The 18912-nt window shown below is 36.3% G+C and overlaps 1 protein-coding gene across 9 annotated transcripts in view; it reads left to right on the top strand.

Annotated features, from left to right (window-relative positions):
* MPDZ (multiple PDZ domain crumbs cell polarity complex component) overlaps positions 1 to 18912 on the top strand; it is a 220961-nt gene that overhangs the window by 17436 nt on the left and 184613 nt on the right. For all 9 annotated transcript variants that reach the window (XM_043979442.1, XM_043979441.1, XM_043979448.1 and 6 more), the window contains exon 2: positions 15726 to 15798. In XM_043979442.1, the coding sequence (XP_043835377.1) occupies positions 15783 to 15798 (16 nt within the window). In that variant the 5' untranslated portion in view covers positions 15726 to 15782. The remainder of the gene's footprint in view (positions 1 to 15725; positions 15799 to 18912) is intronic.

Raw genomic sequence — 18912 nt, 5'->3', positions numbered from 1 at the left:
CATTTTCTAAATTTTCTGCATTTTTCCCCCAGAGAGTAAGATTCTTTCACTTTCCCTCAGATCGGCTCCCAAAGGAATCACTACTGAGGGATAATAGACAAAAGCTAAGTGTTCTTCTGCACCAACACTGTTATTAGGGTTTCACAAACTAAAAGAAAAGCATGGTCATCAGAGAGCCATAAGAGTCCTGAGCAAAGTCTGCTCTGTCATTTCCTTCAGAAGCTTCTGGCCGTGCTTTGAGTGCCAGGGGAAATCTTGGGAGTACTTATGCTTTTTATAAATACTAAAGCCTCATCTGCAGGGCCCCAATGGAAAAATGGCCTCATCATTGGCAGGCAAAACAGCAATGGCAGGAGCAGCTAAGGTTGCAGCCAGAATAAATTTCTCTGGAGAGTTAACTGCTTTTGTAGATAAGCCCTTGCGAATTCTAGGTTGCAAAGCTGAGTCTCTAGCATTCTCTGCATACAAGATTTTGCACTTTGAAATATATACCATTGTAGCCTGTGGTTAGGATGGGAGGTTTCTTTGGGGAATAGTGGCCCCAGGAGCCCCTCAAAGAGATTGTAACACTTTAGGAGAGTCATGTCCAGCTGGTCCATGTAGAAAGCTGATGACTGATTCTGTTATAAAAAATATGCTTTATGAATTGCATCAAAGGCAAAATCTTGGTTATCATCAAATACTCAACTTCGAAAACCTAAATAACTGTAAAAATGCTTAGGGAGAGAGAAGCAAGAAGGGCCTAAATCACTCCCATTTGTATCAAAAAGCTTGTGGGTCATTTTGCTAAGCTTTCAAGTTAGGGACATGGGCCATTACAATTAGAGACTTACTTTTTCAGAGAAAAAATATACTTTGAAATTTTTTGGCCTAAAAGATGATATAATATTTCGATGAATAATACTTTATTTGGGGGTAAATTATAAATGATATTTTTAAAAAAACATTTCACAAGTCATTTGGGAGGAGGTAGGGATCCAGCAAAATTTTGAACAGTACAAAATTTATATATAGGTATTTGCTTAAGGAGATATGCTCTTCAGCAAAAAAGTATATAATTTATTAAGCAGAAAAAAATTTGACTTCAACTTTTTTTTTAATATAAAAGGAACTAATACACAGTCAAGACTCTTGAGACCAAGTCACTTAATTTAATGACTATATGTGTTTATTGGTTTAAATGATTGTATTTTATGAGAAAAAAAGTATCCATTATGCATAAAATGGTATTACATGTATATGTTTTAAATTTCAATTAAAATTTTAATAGTAGGAAATATATAGAGAAGGTAGTAGAATACTATTCTATTTTGACCCAGTTCTTTGGAATTTATGGGTCATGGTCAAAAGTTAGTCTGTAGGGGCAGCTAGGTGGCACAGTGGATAGAGTACTGGCCTTGGAGTCAGGAGGACCTGAGTTCAAATCCAGCCTCAGACACTTAACACGTACTAGCTGTGTGACCCTGGGCAAGTCACTTAACCCCAATTGCCTCACCAAAAAAAAAAGAAAAGAATAAAAGTTAGTCTGTAAATCAAAAAGAGTATGACCTTGGTTTATTTGTGTATTTATATAGGCATTTTAATATGACACCCATTTCATTATTAGCTCCCATTTATTGTTTGAGTATATAACTTATACAACTATCATTTTAATATACATAAAATGTGAAGCAAGAAGATTCTATTAAAATTGAAAATAATCTGCATTTCAATAGCTCATAGGATTTAGAGCTAGATAGAATCGTGGAATCTCAATGTTCTAAGTGTCCTCAAAGGTTATCTAGCCCAATGCATACCAGAACAAGTCTGCTCCAAAATATGCCTGACAGGTGCTCATTCAGTCTCTAACTAAAGAACCTACATTGAGAAATGAGATCACTGCTTTTGGAGGTAGAGAATTCATTTCACTTTGGGACACCTCTAATTGTTAGGAAGTTTTTCTCTCTTGTTGAGTCAAAATATGCATCTCTGTGATTTCCTATTATTTCTTCTTCTGCCCCCCAGGATCAAGAAAATCAGTCTTAGTCAATCTTTCACGTGACCACCCTTCAGCTACCTGGGCATCTACCATGCACCCCTCCCCTTAGGTCAAGGGTTCTTTTTAACCTTTTTTTTTGTGTTGTGGACCTCTCTGGCAATTTAATGAAGCCGGTGGATCTCTTCTCAGGATAGTGTTTTTAAATGGATAAGATAAAATATACAGGATTGTAAGGGAATGCAACTGTATTGAAAATACAATTAGCAAAATAATTTTCAATATTCATGGACCCCCCTGAAAACTATCTATAGACCTTTAGGAGGTCTGTGGGCCTCTGGTTAGGACTCTGTGCTTAGATTTCTTATTTCTTTTGCAGGCTAAACATCTCTAGTTCCTTCAGCTGATGCTCATATGGTATTGTCTTTATGCCTTTTCCAGTCATGGTGACTCTTCTCTGAATGTCCTTTCAGTCAGTGTCCCCATTTGATTGTTCTCCTCAGAGAAGTGAACTGAGAATTCAGTTGTGAATTGTTTTCTCTGGCATAAGTTTATTGACTTACCACTCCATCTTATTAAGGGAGGGTATGGATTTTGGCTACATCAGTGATGATGATTGCATTGATGATACTATAGATAGTAATTTGCTATGTATACAAAAGAAGAGATTCGAAAGGGACACTGAAGATGCAAGTTAGTAGATATTCTTCAATTGTAGAATTGACCATTTGTGGTAGTCTATATCACTGATATCAAATCCTGTGTAGTAGCTGGATATTAACTTAGAATACCACAAATTGACTAATTTATGTTTTATTGTACTTTAATTAAGCATTTTCCAATTATATTTTACTCTTGTTTCAGGGAGGAAGTTTTGGGATCCTGTGAGTTTGATATCTCTGTTCTGATTTCATTTTATGACATTGAAATCTTTTTTTGGTAGTTACTAAGAAACTAATAAAACCAGCTTTCTGGAAGGATATTTGTAACCATATACATTTAGTGTTAAGGTTGAGGACATATTTAATATTAAGTACTTTATTACCTTTGTGGTATAGATAAATTAAGTACAGCTCTTTTATACAGTAGTATAATTTTTGAAGGAAGAGGGAGTCTTCTATGTATAAAATTTTAAAAATTACACATTTGACCAGAAGTTTATTTTTGGATCAAGTTTTTGAAAGTGGAGTTCATAAGAAATGAAACTAAGAAAAAAGCTAGATATTTAAAATGACAGTTACATAGTAGTAGTTTCTGTAATTTCTGAATAAGGTACCAATGCTGGTATCCTGGAACATGAATTATTACTGAAAAGACATTATTGAGTATTGTCATGCCCAACTGAATTTGTGATATACTACTTACAAAAGAACAGGTTTTTATTTCTCTGCTTACTAAATTGAAATAGAGTAGCTATGAGATTTTGAAGAGCAGCTAATTCACAGTTGAATCTTCAAGTGTGATTTTTCTTTTATACTAGATTTAAGATAATTGGAAACTTTTATATTTTTATTCTATTTTCTCTTAATTGCTATTGTTTACAATTAATTATTATTATTTTTGAGATTAAAAGCTACCTGTTTCATTCAGGATAGACGGAAAAAGGCCATTTTGGTGTAATTCTACTGCTGATGGATATGGAAGCTTTGACCTAATTCCTTTTCTGACTTGGGCTAGTTGGTACCTCCTTAGGCATCCCAGTGGCCCATTCCTCCAACCCCTCTTAGAGGCTCATCGTATTGGTGTTGGATATAATGGGTACATCTGTAACCATATACATTTAGTGTTAAGGTTGAGGACATATTTAATATTAAGTACTTTATTACCTTTGTGGTATAGATAAATTAAGTACAGCTCTTTTATACAGTAGTATAATTTTTGAAGAAAGAGGGAGTCTTCTATATATAAAATTTTTAAAATTACACATTTGATGTTAGCCCTACTACAACTGAAGGAATTCACTATCCTTAGCCTTCCAAGTAGCAGACATTATAGGCAGGTGCCACACCACTTTGAAATGTTATTTTTTCTATAAATATATTTACGTGTTAGTAAAGTCTTCATACATCATATTTATTGGAATCATTTGTACTTCCAGCATAGACCCTCTAATATAATTACAGGGACATATTAGGCATTTAATAAGTGCTTGTTTACTGATTTAAAAAATTAAAAAGAAAGCCACACTCTTTAATACTACTTGAAAAAGGTAAAAATTCAATTAAAGAACCATCAACTTTTTCTACATGGTGTCAAGTAATCAATTCAACTGACATGTCTGTTCTGGAATTGATAGAACCAACCTATTCTTTGTGATTTGTATAGACTTAAGTTACTAGGAAATTCATCAAATCTTAGGTAAATCTATTACTATTTTAAGAGTCTTATGGGTGGTCCTGTGTGCAGCAGAGGATGAGGACCTTTATTGGCTACAAATGATTCTCCAGGTCAATAGATGCTGTAGCATCTGCCTTTTAGCTAAGTCACTATGCTGTTTCCATTTGTTCTTGTCACCGTCACCACCACCATCATCATAGCTCATAGGTTCTAGATTTTGTACCTGGGGTGCTGACCTCTGAGAAGTAAACGTTCACCTTGACTTGCCTATACTTTTGGCCATCTGCACAGCATGGGGCTTCCTTCCCTCATCACATATTTTCCAGTTTCCCTTTATGTGGTGGGGTTCATTTCAGTCATGTCTGAATCTCTGACCCCATTTGGTGATTTCTTGTCAAACCTACTGGAGGGGTTGGGCATTTCCTTCTTCAGTTCATTTTATAGGAGAGGAAACTGAAACAGAAAGGAACTCTTTTTCTGCTTGGGACCATTTGATATTTCTCATTGAAAAAGGAATGGCTTTTTTACCTCCATTATCTTTCTCTGAATATGGACTCAGAACTTTTCTATCCCCATAGTCACTATTTATGGTTGGGTTCTTTCTCCTTCGCTTAGTCATCTTTATTTATTTATTTTTGTTTTATTTTGTTTTTAGCTGTTATTTTCAGAGGTGTGTTTTGGGGCCCAGTGTTAGACCCTCCTTGGCTAGGGTCCCCAGCCACACTGTCCCACAAATCATCTTGCTTCCTGTGGTCACTCCAGTGACTGTGAACTATAGGTGTCCTCTCTGCCATGGAACAGAAAGCAGGGATTCTCTTCTGGAGGTGCCCACAGCCAACAAGGTCCCCAGCCCTCACTACTGCATTCAACATACATGCTAGCTCCTCCTCTCCACAGTCACAGCCCAGGATGTGTCTGTTTAGCATAGCTGTGCTTGGTATCCCTGGACTGTGGAAGGTGTTTCAGCTTTCTCCTCCTCCACCATATGTAATTGGAAAAATAATAAAATACTTTTTAAAAAGTAAGGGTATAAAGAAGAAGTGTAGGTGGCTTAATGAAAGGAGAAAAGTTTTAGAAAAGGACTGAGAAACTACAATACAAAGTCAATCAAGAAAGAATAAAATCTTTGGCACAAAGCCAGGTGGGACTTTTTTGACAAAAAATTGTGGTGAGAGAGGATTCTGGGAAGTTGGTAGAGATGGTCAGAAAACTTTCAGCTCTCAAAATTTCCTCCACAAAAAAAAGGCAGAACATCATCTCAGTGCATCAGAAATAAACACACATGATAAAAGCAGTTGTCCTCCTAAAACAATTTGAGAAGATACCAGGAAAGAGCTGACCTCCAGGGGCAGAGGTATGGCCTGACTGAAGTGCAAACATCTCCAGGCTGTTTCTGCAGAATCAATAAACATCAAGCCCTGGGGACAGCAGGGTTGAGTGGCAGCCTCAGCCTTAGAAACTTTCATCTTGCAGAAAGGGTTGGGGTCTGATGTAAGGATAGTTTTCAACATTTGTTTTCACAGAATTTTTAGTGCCGAATTTTTCTCCCACCCTTCCTTCCCTCCCTCCTCCCCAAGACGGAAAGCAGTCTGGTATAGGTTGTATATGTACAATCACATTAAACATATTTCTGCATTAGTCATCTTGTGAAAGAAGAATCAAAGCACAAAGAAAAAACCTCAAAAAAAGAAGGAAAAAATAGTCCAAAAGTAGAAACAGTATGGTTCAATCTGCATTCATAATTCACAGTTCTTTTTTTCTGGATATTGAGAATATTTTCTATCATGAGTTCTTTGAAACTATTTTGGATCATTGCACTGCTGAGAAGAGCCAAGTCTATCCCTATTGTTCATCACACAATGTTTCTGTTATTGTGTACAATGTTCTCCTGGTTCTGCTCCTCTCAGTCAGCATCAGTTCATGCAGGTCCCTCCAGGTTTCTCAGAAATTCTCCTGCTCATAGTTTCTTACAGCACGATAGTATTCCATTACATTCATATACCACAACTTGTTTAGCCATTCCTCTGTTGATGGGCATTCCCTCGATTTCCAGTTCTTTGCCACCACAAAGAGAGGTGCTATAAATATTTTTCTACATGTGGGTCCTTTCCCCTTTTCTATGGTCTCTTTGGGATACAGACCTAGCAGTGGTACCACTGGGTCAAAGGATATGAACAGTCCCATAGCCCTTTGGGTATAGTTCCAAATTGCTCTCCAGAATGGTTGGATCAGTTCACAGCTCCACTAACAATGCGTTAGTATTCCAATTTTTCCACAGCTTCTCCAACATTTACTATTTTCCTTTTTTGTCATATTAGCCAATCTGATAGGTGTCAGGTGATACCCCAGAGTTGTTTTAATTTGCATTTCTCTAATCAGTAGTGATTTAGAGCATTTTTTTATATGTATGCCTCTTTCTTTCTCTCTCTCTCTTTCTCTCTCTCTCTCTCTTTCTCTCTCTCTCTCTTTCTCTCTCTCTTTCTCTCTCTCTCTCTTTTTCTCTTTCTCTCTTTCTTTCTTTCTTAGTGAGGCAATTGGGGTTAAGTGACTTGCCCAGGGTCACACAGCCAGTAAGTGTTTAGTGTCTGAGGCCAGATTTGAACTTGGGTCCTCCTGATTCCAGAGCCGGTGCTCTATGCACTGCTCCACCTAGCTGCTGCCTGCCCTTACTTCTTAATACACTTATCCTCATACTTTGTGTAGATCTTAAAAGCCATCTTTTGTGATGGCCTTATTTCCAATTTGACACCTCTAATTCATGCAACATCGTCCCCATCTGCCCTTTGATGCCAGTTTCTAAGGAAGAGGTTTCCCTTTTCTTTGTCTAGGTCAACTTTTCCACCATTTGTTTCTTTTTACAGATTCCTCACTGTTTCCTTTTTGAGTCTGTCCCTTTGATCACCTCTCCCTTCTCTCTAAACTTCAATCTCTCTTTAGCCATTGTCTCCTTATCTGGTCTACAAATTTGCCCAGATGTCCCCCTATCCAAAAACAACCCCCAAATCAAATGCCTTTATTTTACCATGCCATCCCCTCAGACTATCATCATCCTATTCTCTTTCTTTTGATTTCTGGCCACAGCCCTGGAGTGGGGAGACTGTCCTCAATATCTCTACTTTTTCATTTTCCACTTATTTTTCAAGCTTTGTTGTCTTCTGAATGAAACTGTTTTCTTCAAGGGTACCGACAGGTTCTTAATTTCTAAAGCCAGTGATTTATTCTCACTACAAATCCTTCTTGACTTCTTTGTCCTGTTTAAGACTGCTGATTATCTTATCCTTCAGGATCCTCTCATTTTTCTGATTATAGGGGATTATAATTCTTTCTTTTGCTTGTCTTTCTACCTGTTTTACTACGCCTTCACAGTCTTCTTTGCAAGATCATCATCTATGTCCTGTCCTTGCAGCTTACATATGCCATATGGCTCTCTTGTGGGCCATCATCTCTTTTTTTATACTTTCTTTTTCATGGTCTTATTAGATCCCATGTTTTCAATTGCCATCTCTCTGTAGATGATTCCCAAATCTGTATATCCTGCTCAAATTTCTTTCTTAAACTGTGCTCCCATATCACTAAAAGTCAGCTGTAACAATCCATTTAGATGTTCCATAGGTCTCTCCAATTCAGCATATCCACAATGGAATTTATTCTCTTTCTCCCAGACCTACTATTCTTCATAACTTCCCTCTTTTGAGAAGGATACCACCAATTTTCCAGATACCCAAGTTTTAAGTCTCTGTGTCATCCTTGACTTTTTCTCCTCCCTTAACCAATCCTATATATCCTATCTCAATAAGATTCTTCAGATTTCACACCAAAACCACTCTAGTAGATCCTTGTCACCTCTTGCCTGAACTATTGTAACAACTTCATAAGTGGTCATCCCACTTCATCAGTCTTCTCTAATCCATCCTTCCCACAGCTGCCAAAGATTTAAGTCTGACCCTGTCATTTCCCTACTCAAATTGCCTCAAGGATAAAATACAAACTCTTTTTTTTTTTTTTTTTGGTTTGAGGCAATTGGGGTAAAGTGACTTGCCCAGGGTCACACAGCTAGTAAGTGTCAAGTGTCTGAGGCTGGATTTGAACTTGGGTCCTCCTGACTCCAGGGCTGGTGCTCTATCCAGTGTGCTACCTAGCTGCCCCTAAAATACAAACTCTCATTTAAATCCGGCTTCAGTCTTCCTTTCCAAGCTTATTTCACATTACTCCCCCCTCACAACTCTAGATTCTTTCCAAACTGGCTTACTTGTCATTCCCAATACTTGGCATTTTGCTTCCTCTCCCCATGACTTTGCTCCCTACCCATGGAATATGTACCCCATCCTCATTTCTACATCATGAAATCTCTAGCTCCCATGCAGGCACGACTTGAATACCACTATTATCATGAGGTTATTCCTGATCTCACTCACTGTTAACACCCCTTCCTTACCTCCAAATTTTACTTTCTTTATATTTTGTATATAAAAAGTCATTTATATTGTATTTCTCTAGTAAAATGTAAGCTCTTTGAGGGTAGAGACTATTTTGTTTTTATTTTTCAACCAGAGGCATCTAGGTGGTGCATTGGATAGAACTCAGGAAGTTCACATCTAGCCTCAGATACTTTCTAGCTGCTGTGAACCTGGTGAAGTCACGTAAGCTCTGTTTGCCTCAGTTTTCTCAATATTAAAATGGAAATAATAATACATTCTCATATAGTTGTTGTGAGGATGAAATGAGTTATGTGTTTTTATCATAAAAGCATTTTATTATTTTCCAGTTACATGTAGAGATAGTTCTCAACATTTGTTTCTATAAGATTTCTAGTTCTAAATTTTTCTTCCTCCCTCCCCACCCTTGCCAAGACAGCAATCAATCTGATATAGGTTATATACGTACAATCACATTAAACATATGTCTGCATTAGTCATGCTATGAAAGAAGAATCAGAACAAAAGGGAAAAACCTCAAAAAAGAAAAAAAGAAAAAGAAAAAAAGTAGAAACAGTATGGTTCAATCTGCATCCAGATTCCACAGTTTCTTTTTCTGGATGTGGGTAGAATTTTCCATCATGAATCCTCTGGAATTATCTTGAATCATTGTCTTGCTGAGAAGAGTTAAGGCTCACAGTTGATGAGATATTTGAAAAGCACTTGGCATTGTCTGGTACATAATGGGCACTATATAAATGCTTATTCCCTTCCCTTCCTTTGCATCTTCATCTTCTGGTATACTGTCTTACTCCTAATAGGCATTTAATATATATTTGCTGAATGAATGAATTTGTATATTGTCTTGATGAATTACATTTTTCTAGAAATGGTTTTCAAATTTCATATGTAGGTGCTACACTTTTGCTCATTGTTTTTAAAATATTGATTATCTTGACAATACTTTTTAGTTATTAATTATTTTCCCTGAGGCTGTCATTGTACAGTGTCATCCCAAACTGAGCAAAGATAAAAACATTGAAAATTCATTGAAAATGATTTATTATTACCTACCGTACCATGAGGCAGTACTGAGATAGGGAGTCTGTCAGGCATGAAGCATTTATTAAGTTTTTACTTTGCTTTTCCTGAAAGAGAAGAGATTGTTGTCTTCAAATTGTACTCTATTGAGGTTAACTTTAATTCCTAATTTATAAAAATACATTATTGAAATAATAGTTTGCAAGTACTGGCTTTTACAAATATATTTTAAATTATCCTTATTTATACATTTGGTTTTGAAATTGTAGATACTGCGGAGCAAACCTTGGAATAAACTTCTACATGAAGTATTTTAGCCAAGAACAGTTAAACAAAACAAAAACCTCTAATGAGATGATTGTCATTGTGCATATCGCTTTCTGCTTCTTTTAGTTCACTAATTGTTAACAGAAAAGAAGGATGTTTTAATTTTAAGTCATTTGATACCAATGTTGTCTATTCTCCTTTGCCTGAGGTATGTTTTAATTTCCATTGTTGTACTCATTCTGGGTATATGTGTATGTTTGTATACATATAATTTGTTGCCTCATTGTATATCATGTTAGACAAGTCTCCCCATATTTTCTCTAAAACCCGTGACAATTTATCGTGACAATTATATTTCATTGTATTCCTATACCTGCCTCATACACTTACTACTAGCTATGCTACCCATGGCAAGTTATTTAACCTCCATTGGTCCTATTTCCACATCTGGAAAATGGGTATACTAATAACACCTAATTCCCAGGGTTCTAGTAATGATAATATGAGATAATATTTATCAAGTTCTCTGCAAGCCTTAAAGCTCTATATCAATGCTAAGTATGATTATTACAAAGTAAGATGTAATAGGGGCAAAGAAAGTCAAGGTAAAATACTCTTGGAAATTTGAGAAAGGAGAAATCACGTCTATTAGGGTGGTGATGAGCCTAATAAAAGCTTTTAAGAGGAGATAGTGTCCCTATTTGTCAGGACATTTAGGGATGAAGGGACATCAATAGAAAGAACCCATGCCTCTGCATGTCTGGAGGCACCCAGGTGGGACAGTGGGCAGAGTGCTGCACCTGGAGTTAGGATGACTTGAGTTTAAATCTGACCTCAGACACTTGGTATGTTCAACTGTAAAATGAAAATAATAATAGTACCTATCTCCCAGGATTCTTGTGAGGCTCACATGAGATGATATTTTTAAAGCTCTTGACACAGTGACTGGCACATAGTAAGCACTGAATATATTTCTGTTATCTTCTCCTTCCAAGTTAGAAGAGAACAGATACTAGGAAAAATTACAGATCAGCTGAAACATGTAATGAAAAGGGGAGTGGTTAGAGATAAGACTGGACAGGTAGGTTAAAGCAGATTGTGGAAGACCTTAAATGATAGGATCAGGTCATTAAACTTAATTGGGAAGACATTGGCAAGCTTTTGATAGTCTGGTGTGGTGGATAACATTTGGTGTCAGTAAGACCCAAATTCAAATCCTGCTTCAGACACTTAAGAGATAAGTGACCCTGAGCAAATTATTTAATATCTCTGAGCCTGATTTTTCTCATTTGTAGCATGAGGGATTTGGACTCAGTTTCCCACATTAGAATGGGAGGTCCTTGAAGGAAGGGACTGAATATCCTTTTCACTCTTGTACGTGGTAAGTACTTAATAAATTCTTTTTTTATTCTACATTTCACAAAGGGTGGCCATATTTCAGTGTCCTGAAACTCTTAATGAGTACCTAAGGCATCAGTTCCTTCAGGAGGATAACTTAAGAGCTTCTATCCTTGTTACCACCACTCATTCTTTGACTTCAGCAGCCAAAGTATAGTGCAGAAAAGAGATCACAAGATGAGTAAAGATAGGAATTTTCAGTTATCTAAACATCTAGAATTCAGCTAAAAGCAGAGAAGCTAATCATTCTTTAGCTTATCTTAAAGATACTTTTGTGGGGCAGCTAGGTGGTACAGTGGATAAAGCACCAGCCCTGGTTTCAGGAGGACCTGATTTCAAATGTGGCCTCAGATACTTGACCCATACTAGCTGGGTGATCCTGGGTAAATCACTTAACCCTCATTGCCCCACAAAAAAACCAAAAAAACAAAAACAAAACAAACAGAAAACTTTTATCCTTTATAAAGGAGAAGACTCAACAAAAAGAGCTACTATTTTGAATCTGTTCACTGTTTATCCAGGGAGAAGTGACTTCCACTTTGGAATTTACTACAGAGGAGGGGAAAGCTAGGCATAATCTAACATTCACCTTAGATGTTTTTGGGAAATCTAATTTTGAAAGTGTTTAATTTAATGAAAGGATAGGTAGGATACCATGGGCTAAAATTCCACAGGAGAAGTCAGCCCAAACAGGATAGAAATCTACATTCTAAAGGTATTTAAATATATTTAAATATAAAGCAGTTCTGAAGAAGAAGCAAAAGAGGATTTATCTTAACAGACCATGTATAAATAAGAAATTCACCAACTGACTTAGATTTTTTAAAAGATATACCCATTAAGATGGAAACAAGGACAGGTAATGTATGAATATCAAAATGTCTTATTGATTGTAAGCTTTGAATAAATAGAGGCTGGGGAGGAACAGTAAGAAATCAAGTCTCTTTCAATGACTTGTATAATGGCATAGATAGGATGCTTATCAGATTTGCAGATGACACAAAGCTGGAAGAGACAGTATGTCAAAAAATATTGAATACATACAAATCTTGACAGGCACGGATGTTGGTTGAGCTGAATTGGAGATTAAATTTAATGGGGATAAATGTAGAGAGAGTCTTGCACATACATTCAAAATGAATTTCACATGTACAAGATAGGGGAGGTATTGCTAGTTAGCAATTCATCTAAAAAGACAAATATTTCAATGAATTGCATACTCTATACAGGACAATAGTGGGATTTTGCAACTAAAAGAAGCTAATGAGACTCTCTAGGATTTAGGAAATGATAGTCACACTGTATTCTACCCTTTTGAGACTGCATTTGGAGTATTTTGCTCATTTCTGGGAGCCACATTTTAGTAGGGACCTTAGTAAGCTAGAGAGTATCCAGAAGAGGACAACCTGGATGATGAAGGAATTCTAGAATCATGGAGCTAGAACAGGAATTCAGCATTGAATTCAGCCTCCTCCTTTCACAGATAAGGAAACTGAGGTACAGAGAGATGAATTGGCTTATCCACAATCAGACAAGTAGAACACACATCATATCTGGGGTTTGAACCCATGTCCTGACTTGAAGTCCAGTTCTTTTTTCGAAGGACTGAGTACCTTACTGTATAGCAGCAAAACACGGACTACGTATACTAGACAAGAGAAGAAGCTTAATAGCTCCCACATGCGCTGCCTTCAGCGCATCCTTGGCATATCTTGGTCAGATAGAATCACCAACACAGAAGTGCTCCAACTCGAGCAACTTCTGAGCATCTACACGCTACTGAAACAAAGATGGTTGCGCTGGCTTGGTCATGTGCACCGCATGCAAGATGGGCGCATTCCTAAAGACCTACTCTATGGCAAGTTAACCTCAGGCCAAAGACCTGCTGGACGCTACAGAGATGTATGCAAGTGAGACTTGAGGGCTCTGGGAATAGACATCAGCAGCTGGGAGGAGATGGCTAAGGACCACCCCCGATGGAGTTCAGTACTCAGGAGTGGCTTGCGCAGCTGAGATGGGCCTTCAAGCTCGGGAGGAAGAAAAACGAATGAGACGCAGGAACCGATGGGCAACAGAGAGCGCGGTTTTCCGATGTCCTCGTTGTGGCGGGACCTGCGGCTCCTGTATTGGACTGCACAGCCACTGTGGCCTGTGGCTCTTCAAGGCGCTGATCCATGGTCATCCACAACTGGTGGAAGCCTACTATACTTGAACTTAGGGACCTTGAGATCATACCATATGAAGATTAGCCTAGAGAAAAGTTATCTTTTTCCCTTTTCCCCTCTTGTATATGTGTGTAAGTATTTATTTACATTTATGTGTACTTTTTTGTCTCCCTCTCTCTCTGTATATGTAGTTCTTATCTTTTTTTAACATTACCTAAATTTCCTCCTGTATGCTTCCCCCTCCATTTCATAAAACAAATAATGTTTTTTTAAAAAAGAGAAGCAATCAGCAAAATGATCAGTACATCAAAAAATGTGAAAATATATGTAAGAGTATATACCAGTGGAACATTGGTGTATATTCTTTTCTTGGCTCTGGTAATTTCACTTTCCAATCCATTCCTGTTAAGTTTTCTCATGGTTTTCTATATTCATCATAATCTTCATTTTTTAATAGCACAGTAATATCCTATTACATTCATGTACCAGTTTGTTTAGCAATTCTCTAAACTGATGTGTATCTGCTATGTTTGCAGTCATTTTGTTATCTATAGGAAGACTTTCTTTTTAACAATGACCTCCTTGAAGTAGATAAATAATAGTAGAATCTCTGGGTCAAAGAGCATGGACATTTTAGTTACCCTATTTACATAACTATATATTCATTTCCAAAATAATTGTATCGATTTACAGCTCTACCAACAGTACTTTAGTTTACCTATCTTCCCATATTCATTATTCTCATCTTTTGTCATCATTGCCACTTTGATATTAGGGGAAATGGAGTTGTTTTGATATGCTTTTCTCTTATTATTAATGACAGAGCATTTTTCATGTGGGTATTAATATTTGGTAATTCTTTTGAGAACTACTCATATCCTTGGACCACTTATCTACTGGGGAATGGCATTTGGCATACATACTTATAGTTACACATGTGTGTATATAATATAATATAATATGTGTGTATATATTAGTTACCTATGTATCTTAGATACCAAACTGTTATAAAAGAAATTTGATACTAAGATTTGCTTTTCCTGTTTGACCACTTTCCTTCTTAGAGGCATTAATTTTGTCTCTGCAGAAGCTTTTCAATTTAATGTAATCAAAATTATTTAAATGATCTTTTGTAATTACTTCCATCCATTATTTCATTAAGAATAGTTCTCCTACTCATAGCTGTGCAAGGTACATGATCTGCTTCTAATTTTTTATGCCATGATCTTTAATATTCAGGGCATGTATCCATTTAAAGTTTATTGTGGAATAATAAAGAAATAACAGATAAAGAAAATAATAATTGAAAGAAGTGGCACTTAAACAGAGTCTTCACACTAGGAATATCAAGAGGTGGCTGTGACAAGGGAAAGCATCCTAGGCATAGGCAACCTCCGTTGCAAAGTCATGGACTGGGAGATGAATTACGGTGTGCAAGAGACAGCTAGTAGGATGGTATTAATAGCCCATAGATTTTATGAACAGGAATATAATGTGAGGAAACAGGAAATGTGGGAAGGGCACAGCTTCTAGAGAATTTTATAGTTTATACTGGACATATTAGGGAGCCACAGGTGTTTATTAACTGGAGGAAAAAAGGAGGGGTGACATGGTTAGAGCTATATTTTGGTTACTCTGTGGCGGATTGGTTGAAAAGGGAGAGATTGGAGAAAAGGAGGCCAATTAGAAGGCTTTTGTGATTGTCCAGGGTATATAGATTCCCTGTCCCCCCATTTACTACAACAAATAAATGTTTAGTCTTTTAACTTGGTAACAGATATGTGAATATAAGCCTGGTTAGATCTGGATAGAAATTTCTGAAAGAAATATTTTGGAAACTAAACTCATGAGACCTTGATTAAAATAGACTATAAACCTATACTTCATTATGCAAATAATATAATTATGCAGATGTTAGATCACTTTTAATAAGTCCCCAAATTAACACACCCTTTTTTGCGTCCTATGAAAAGGTTACCTTAGAGTGTAATCAGCTGCATTTTAAATATGAAATGAATGTAAGTGTATCAAAATCTGTTTGAGGGTGCTTAGTTTTAGAGTAAAATTTAAAAGTTCTGTCAAATGAGCATTTCATTTTCTTTTCTTTTTTCTTTTTTCCACTCACAGGATTGTAGTAACAGACAGCATTAGTCATTTGAAAGAGAAACTGAACTTCTAAAAAACATGTTGGAAACTATAGGTAAGACTGATTCTTTCTTGTTCACTTTTGCCAAAAAATGAAATTGGAATTTTAGCCTTTAAAACACTGACCCAAACAAACTTCTCTCTTCAGTAATATGGTTTATCCAATAAATGTGATTTTTTTCCTTTACCTGAATCATTTATTCTAAAATAATAATTTAAACTTTAAAAAAACCTTAATTATTCTAGCAACAATGGACTTGAGTAAGTTTAGAATAAACCCAGTTCTCGGTGTGTTTTTTTTTAATTTGTTTGTTTTTTAGCATAGGTCATTGTTATCAAATGGATAACACTGAATGAAGATGAGGACCCAGATCTTAAGTTTGTTTTCTCCATGTCATAATTGACCTGCCTTAGAATTCTGACATATAACCGCCCCAGGGAATGGAGATTAACAGAATTTGGATAGTTTAGGTTAATACAGATAAACTTTAATGAAGATTAAAGATATCTTAAAATAGATATTGAAAAGGTTAATCTAGGCCTAGATCATCTCTCAGGTCTCCTCCTGCTTCAAATCTCAGTATCCTCTGAATTGATATTTTCAGTTTGAATGATTAAAATTGCCTAGATACATATGATATATGATGCATGTCTATAGTATCTATCTCTCTTGTTTTCTTTTTATTTTGAAAATATTGTTTTGTGATTAAGTACCTCTTTGCTAAAACTGGATTTCCCTTTACTCTTTTTGGTGAAGCAGTGAGGGCTAAGTGACTTGCCCAGGGTCACACAGCTAGTAAGTATCAAGTGTCTGAGGCTGGATTTGAACTCAGGTCCTCCTGAATCCAGGGCCAGTGCTTTATCCACTTTGTCACCTAGCTGCCCCCCCCACCCCTTTACTCTTATCCTCATCCCTAATGTTTTTGGTAGAAAAATTACTTACTGCTTTTTCTTACGCAAATACTTGGGCTATTAGGATTATGAAAACCCATACAAAATGTTTTCCTTTAAAAGCAACATACAATGCTGTTGGACTCTTCATGATCCCATGGACTGTATCATGTCAGGCTGGACTTTTTATCCTCCATTATCTCCTGAAGTTTGTCCAGGCTCATGTTTGTTGCTTCTATGATACTGTGATACTACTATCACATCCTCTGCCATCCCCTTTTCCTTTTGCCTTCAGTCTTTCCCATTGAATCCAGTCTTCTCATTATGTGTCCATAGTATTTAAACTTCATGTTCAGTATTTGACTTTCCAGTAAATCGTCTGAATTAATTTCTTTATTGACCTATTTGATATCCTTGCTGTTCAAGGGACTCTCAAAAGTCTTCTCCAGCACCACAACTTGAAAGTGCCAGTTCTGCTGAGCTCAGCTTTCCTTATAATTCAACTCTTACAGCCATACATTACTATTGAAAAAACCATAGCTTTGACTACATGGACCTTTGTCAGCAAGGTGATGTCTCTGCTTTAGTATGCTGTCCAGATTTTCTGTAGCCTTCCTTTGAAGGAGCAAACTTTAAAAAAAAAAATTCATGGCTACAGTCACTGTTTGCAGTGATCTTTGAGGCCAAGAATATAAAATCTGATATAAAATGCTTCCATTTCTTCTCCGTTTATTTTATTTTATTGTGGGGCAATGAGGGTTAAGTGACTTGCCCAGGGTCACACAGCTAGCAAGTGTCATTCTCCCTTTATTTTTCAGGAAGTGATGGGACTAGTTGCCAAGATTTTTTTTTTTGTCTGTTTCTTTAGAGGCATGTTTGTCTTACTCGTTTCATTTCTTGAAGACTCTTGAAGCAGTTCAGAATAGTCTGTTTTATATGGTTCATCTGACCTATCACTTGTAGGAAACTAGTTGTGGAGTCCAAGGACCTAGGTTCAGTCTCATCCCTAATACTATTTCTGTGACCTTTGGAGACTCACTTAGTTTACATGAGCTTCAATTTTCTTGTCTATAAAATTGAGGCAATTGGACTACAATATCTTTGAAATCTATTCAAGCTCTCTAGGTCTATGATCCTTGTAATGAGTGGATAAAACCAATGGCTACTTTATAGGTTAGTTCTGTTTTAGTGCTGATAGTTTGACCTACAGTGTATTTGTATTCATTTAATAATGAGTGCCTCTTTTTTCTTTTTATAGTCAAGAAATAAGAAAATGTCAGAGTAATAAAATTCATTCTGATTGAGCAGATATTTGTATGTGAAAGTAGAAATAGATGGTGTTTAAATTCACATAAAGTCTAAGTAAAATAGTTTTTTACTAAATTTAAAAAGGAGAGAGAGGAAGATGGAATTAAATATTACATCAAATAGGCTAAATGTTATCCATGTTTTCAAATATCTTTTAAAAATAGATTTTTATTGTCGTAATTTGTTTTATATCACCCAGATTTCCTCTTGTATCCTTCTCCCCACTCTTTATGAAAACAAATAAAAACCTTAAAAAAAAAGAGGAAGAGGAAAAATCCAGCAAAACTGATCAAGACATCAAAAATACCTGATATTATATGCAATATCCTATACCTGTGAACCACTTCCTTTTTCTCTTCCCTACCCCTCCCATATACCTCTTTAAAGGAATAAGGTTGGGTGTCTAGTCCTATCCTTTCCTTGGGGTCATGCTTGTTCCTTAGAATTTTGTAACATTTTTTATTGTAATGGTTGTTCTTTCCATTTTCATCACTATAATCTTGTGTATGTTATTTACCTAGTTCTGCTTACTTAATTTTACATTAGTTTACTTAAATCCTTTCGTGTTTCTCTGTATTCATCATGTTTGTTGTTTATTACTGTCCCTTATATTCATGTACCATAATTTATTTATTCTCCAGTTAATGGGCATCTACTTTGTTTCCAGTTTTTTCTACAAAAAGTTATCTGTCAAACAATTTTTCTTTTTTCTTTTCTTTCCTTTCCTTTCCTTTCCTTTTTTCTTTCTTTTTCTCTTCTCTTTTCTTTTCCTTTCTTTTCTCTTCCCCTTTTTTTTTCCGCATTAGTCATGGCAGACTTGAGTGAGTATATTTTTTATTAGCAAAGTTCTCTCTCCACTTCTTAAGGTTCTCCTGTGAAGTTTTTGTGAGAGGCATTATGGTATGGTGGGAACAAAAAAACAACCAAACACTGGTTTTGAAGTCAGATTGTGAGGGTTCAAGTTCTGGCT

The sequence above is a fragment of the Dromiciops gliroides genome, chromosome 1 (genome assembly GCF_019393635.1).
Source record: "Dromiciops gliroides isolate mDroGli1 chromosome 1, mDroGli1.pri, whole genome shotgun sequence".
NCBI classification, from domain to species: Eukaryota; Metazoa; Chordata; class Mammalia; order Microbiotheria; family Microbiotheriidae; genus Dromiciops; species Dromiciops gliroides.
This window is presented reverse-complemented; position numbering and strand designations above follow the sequence as displayed.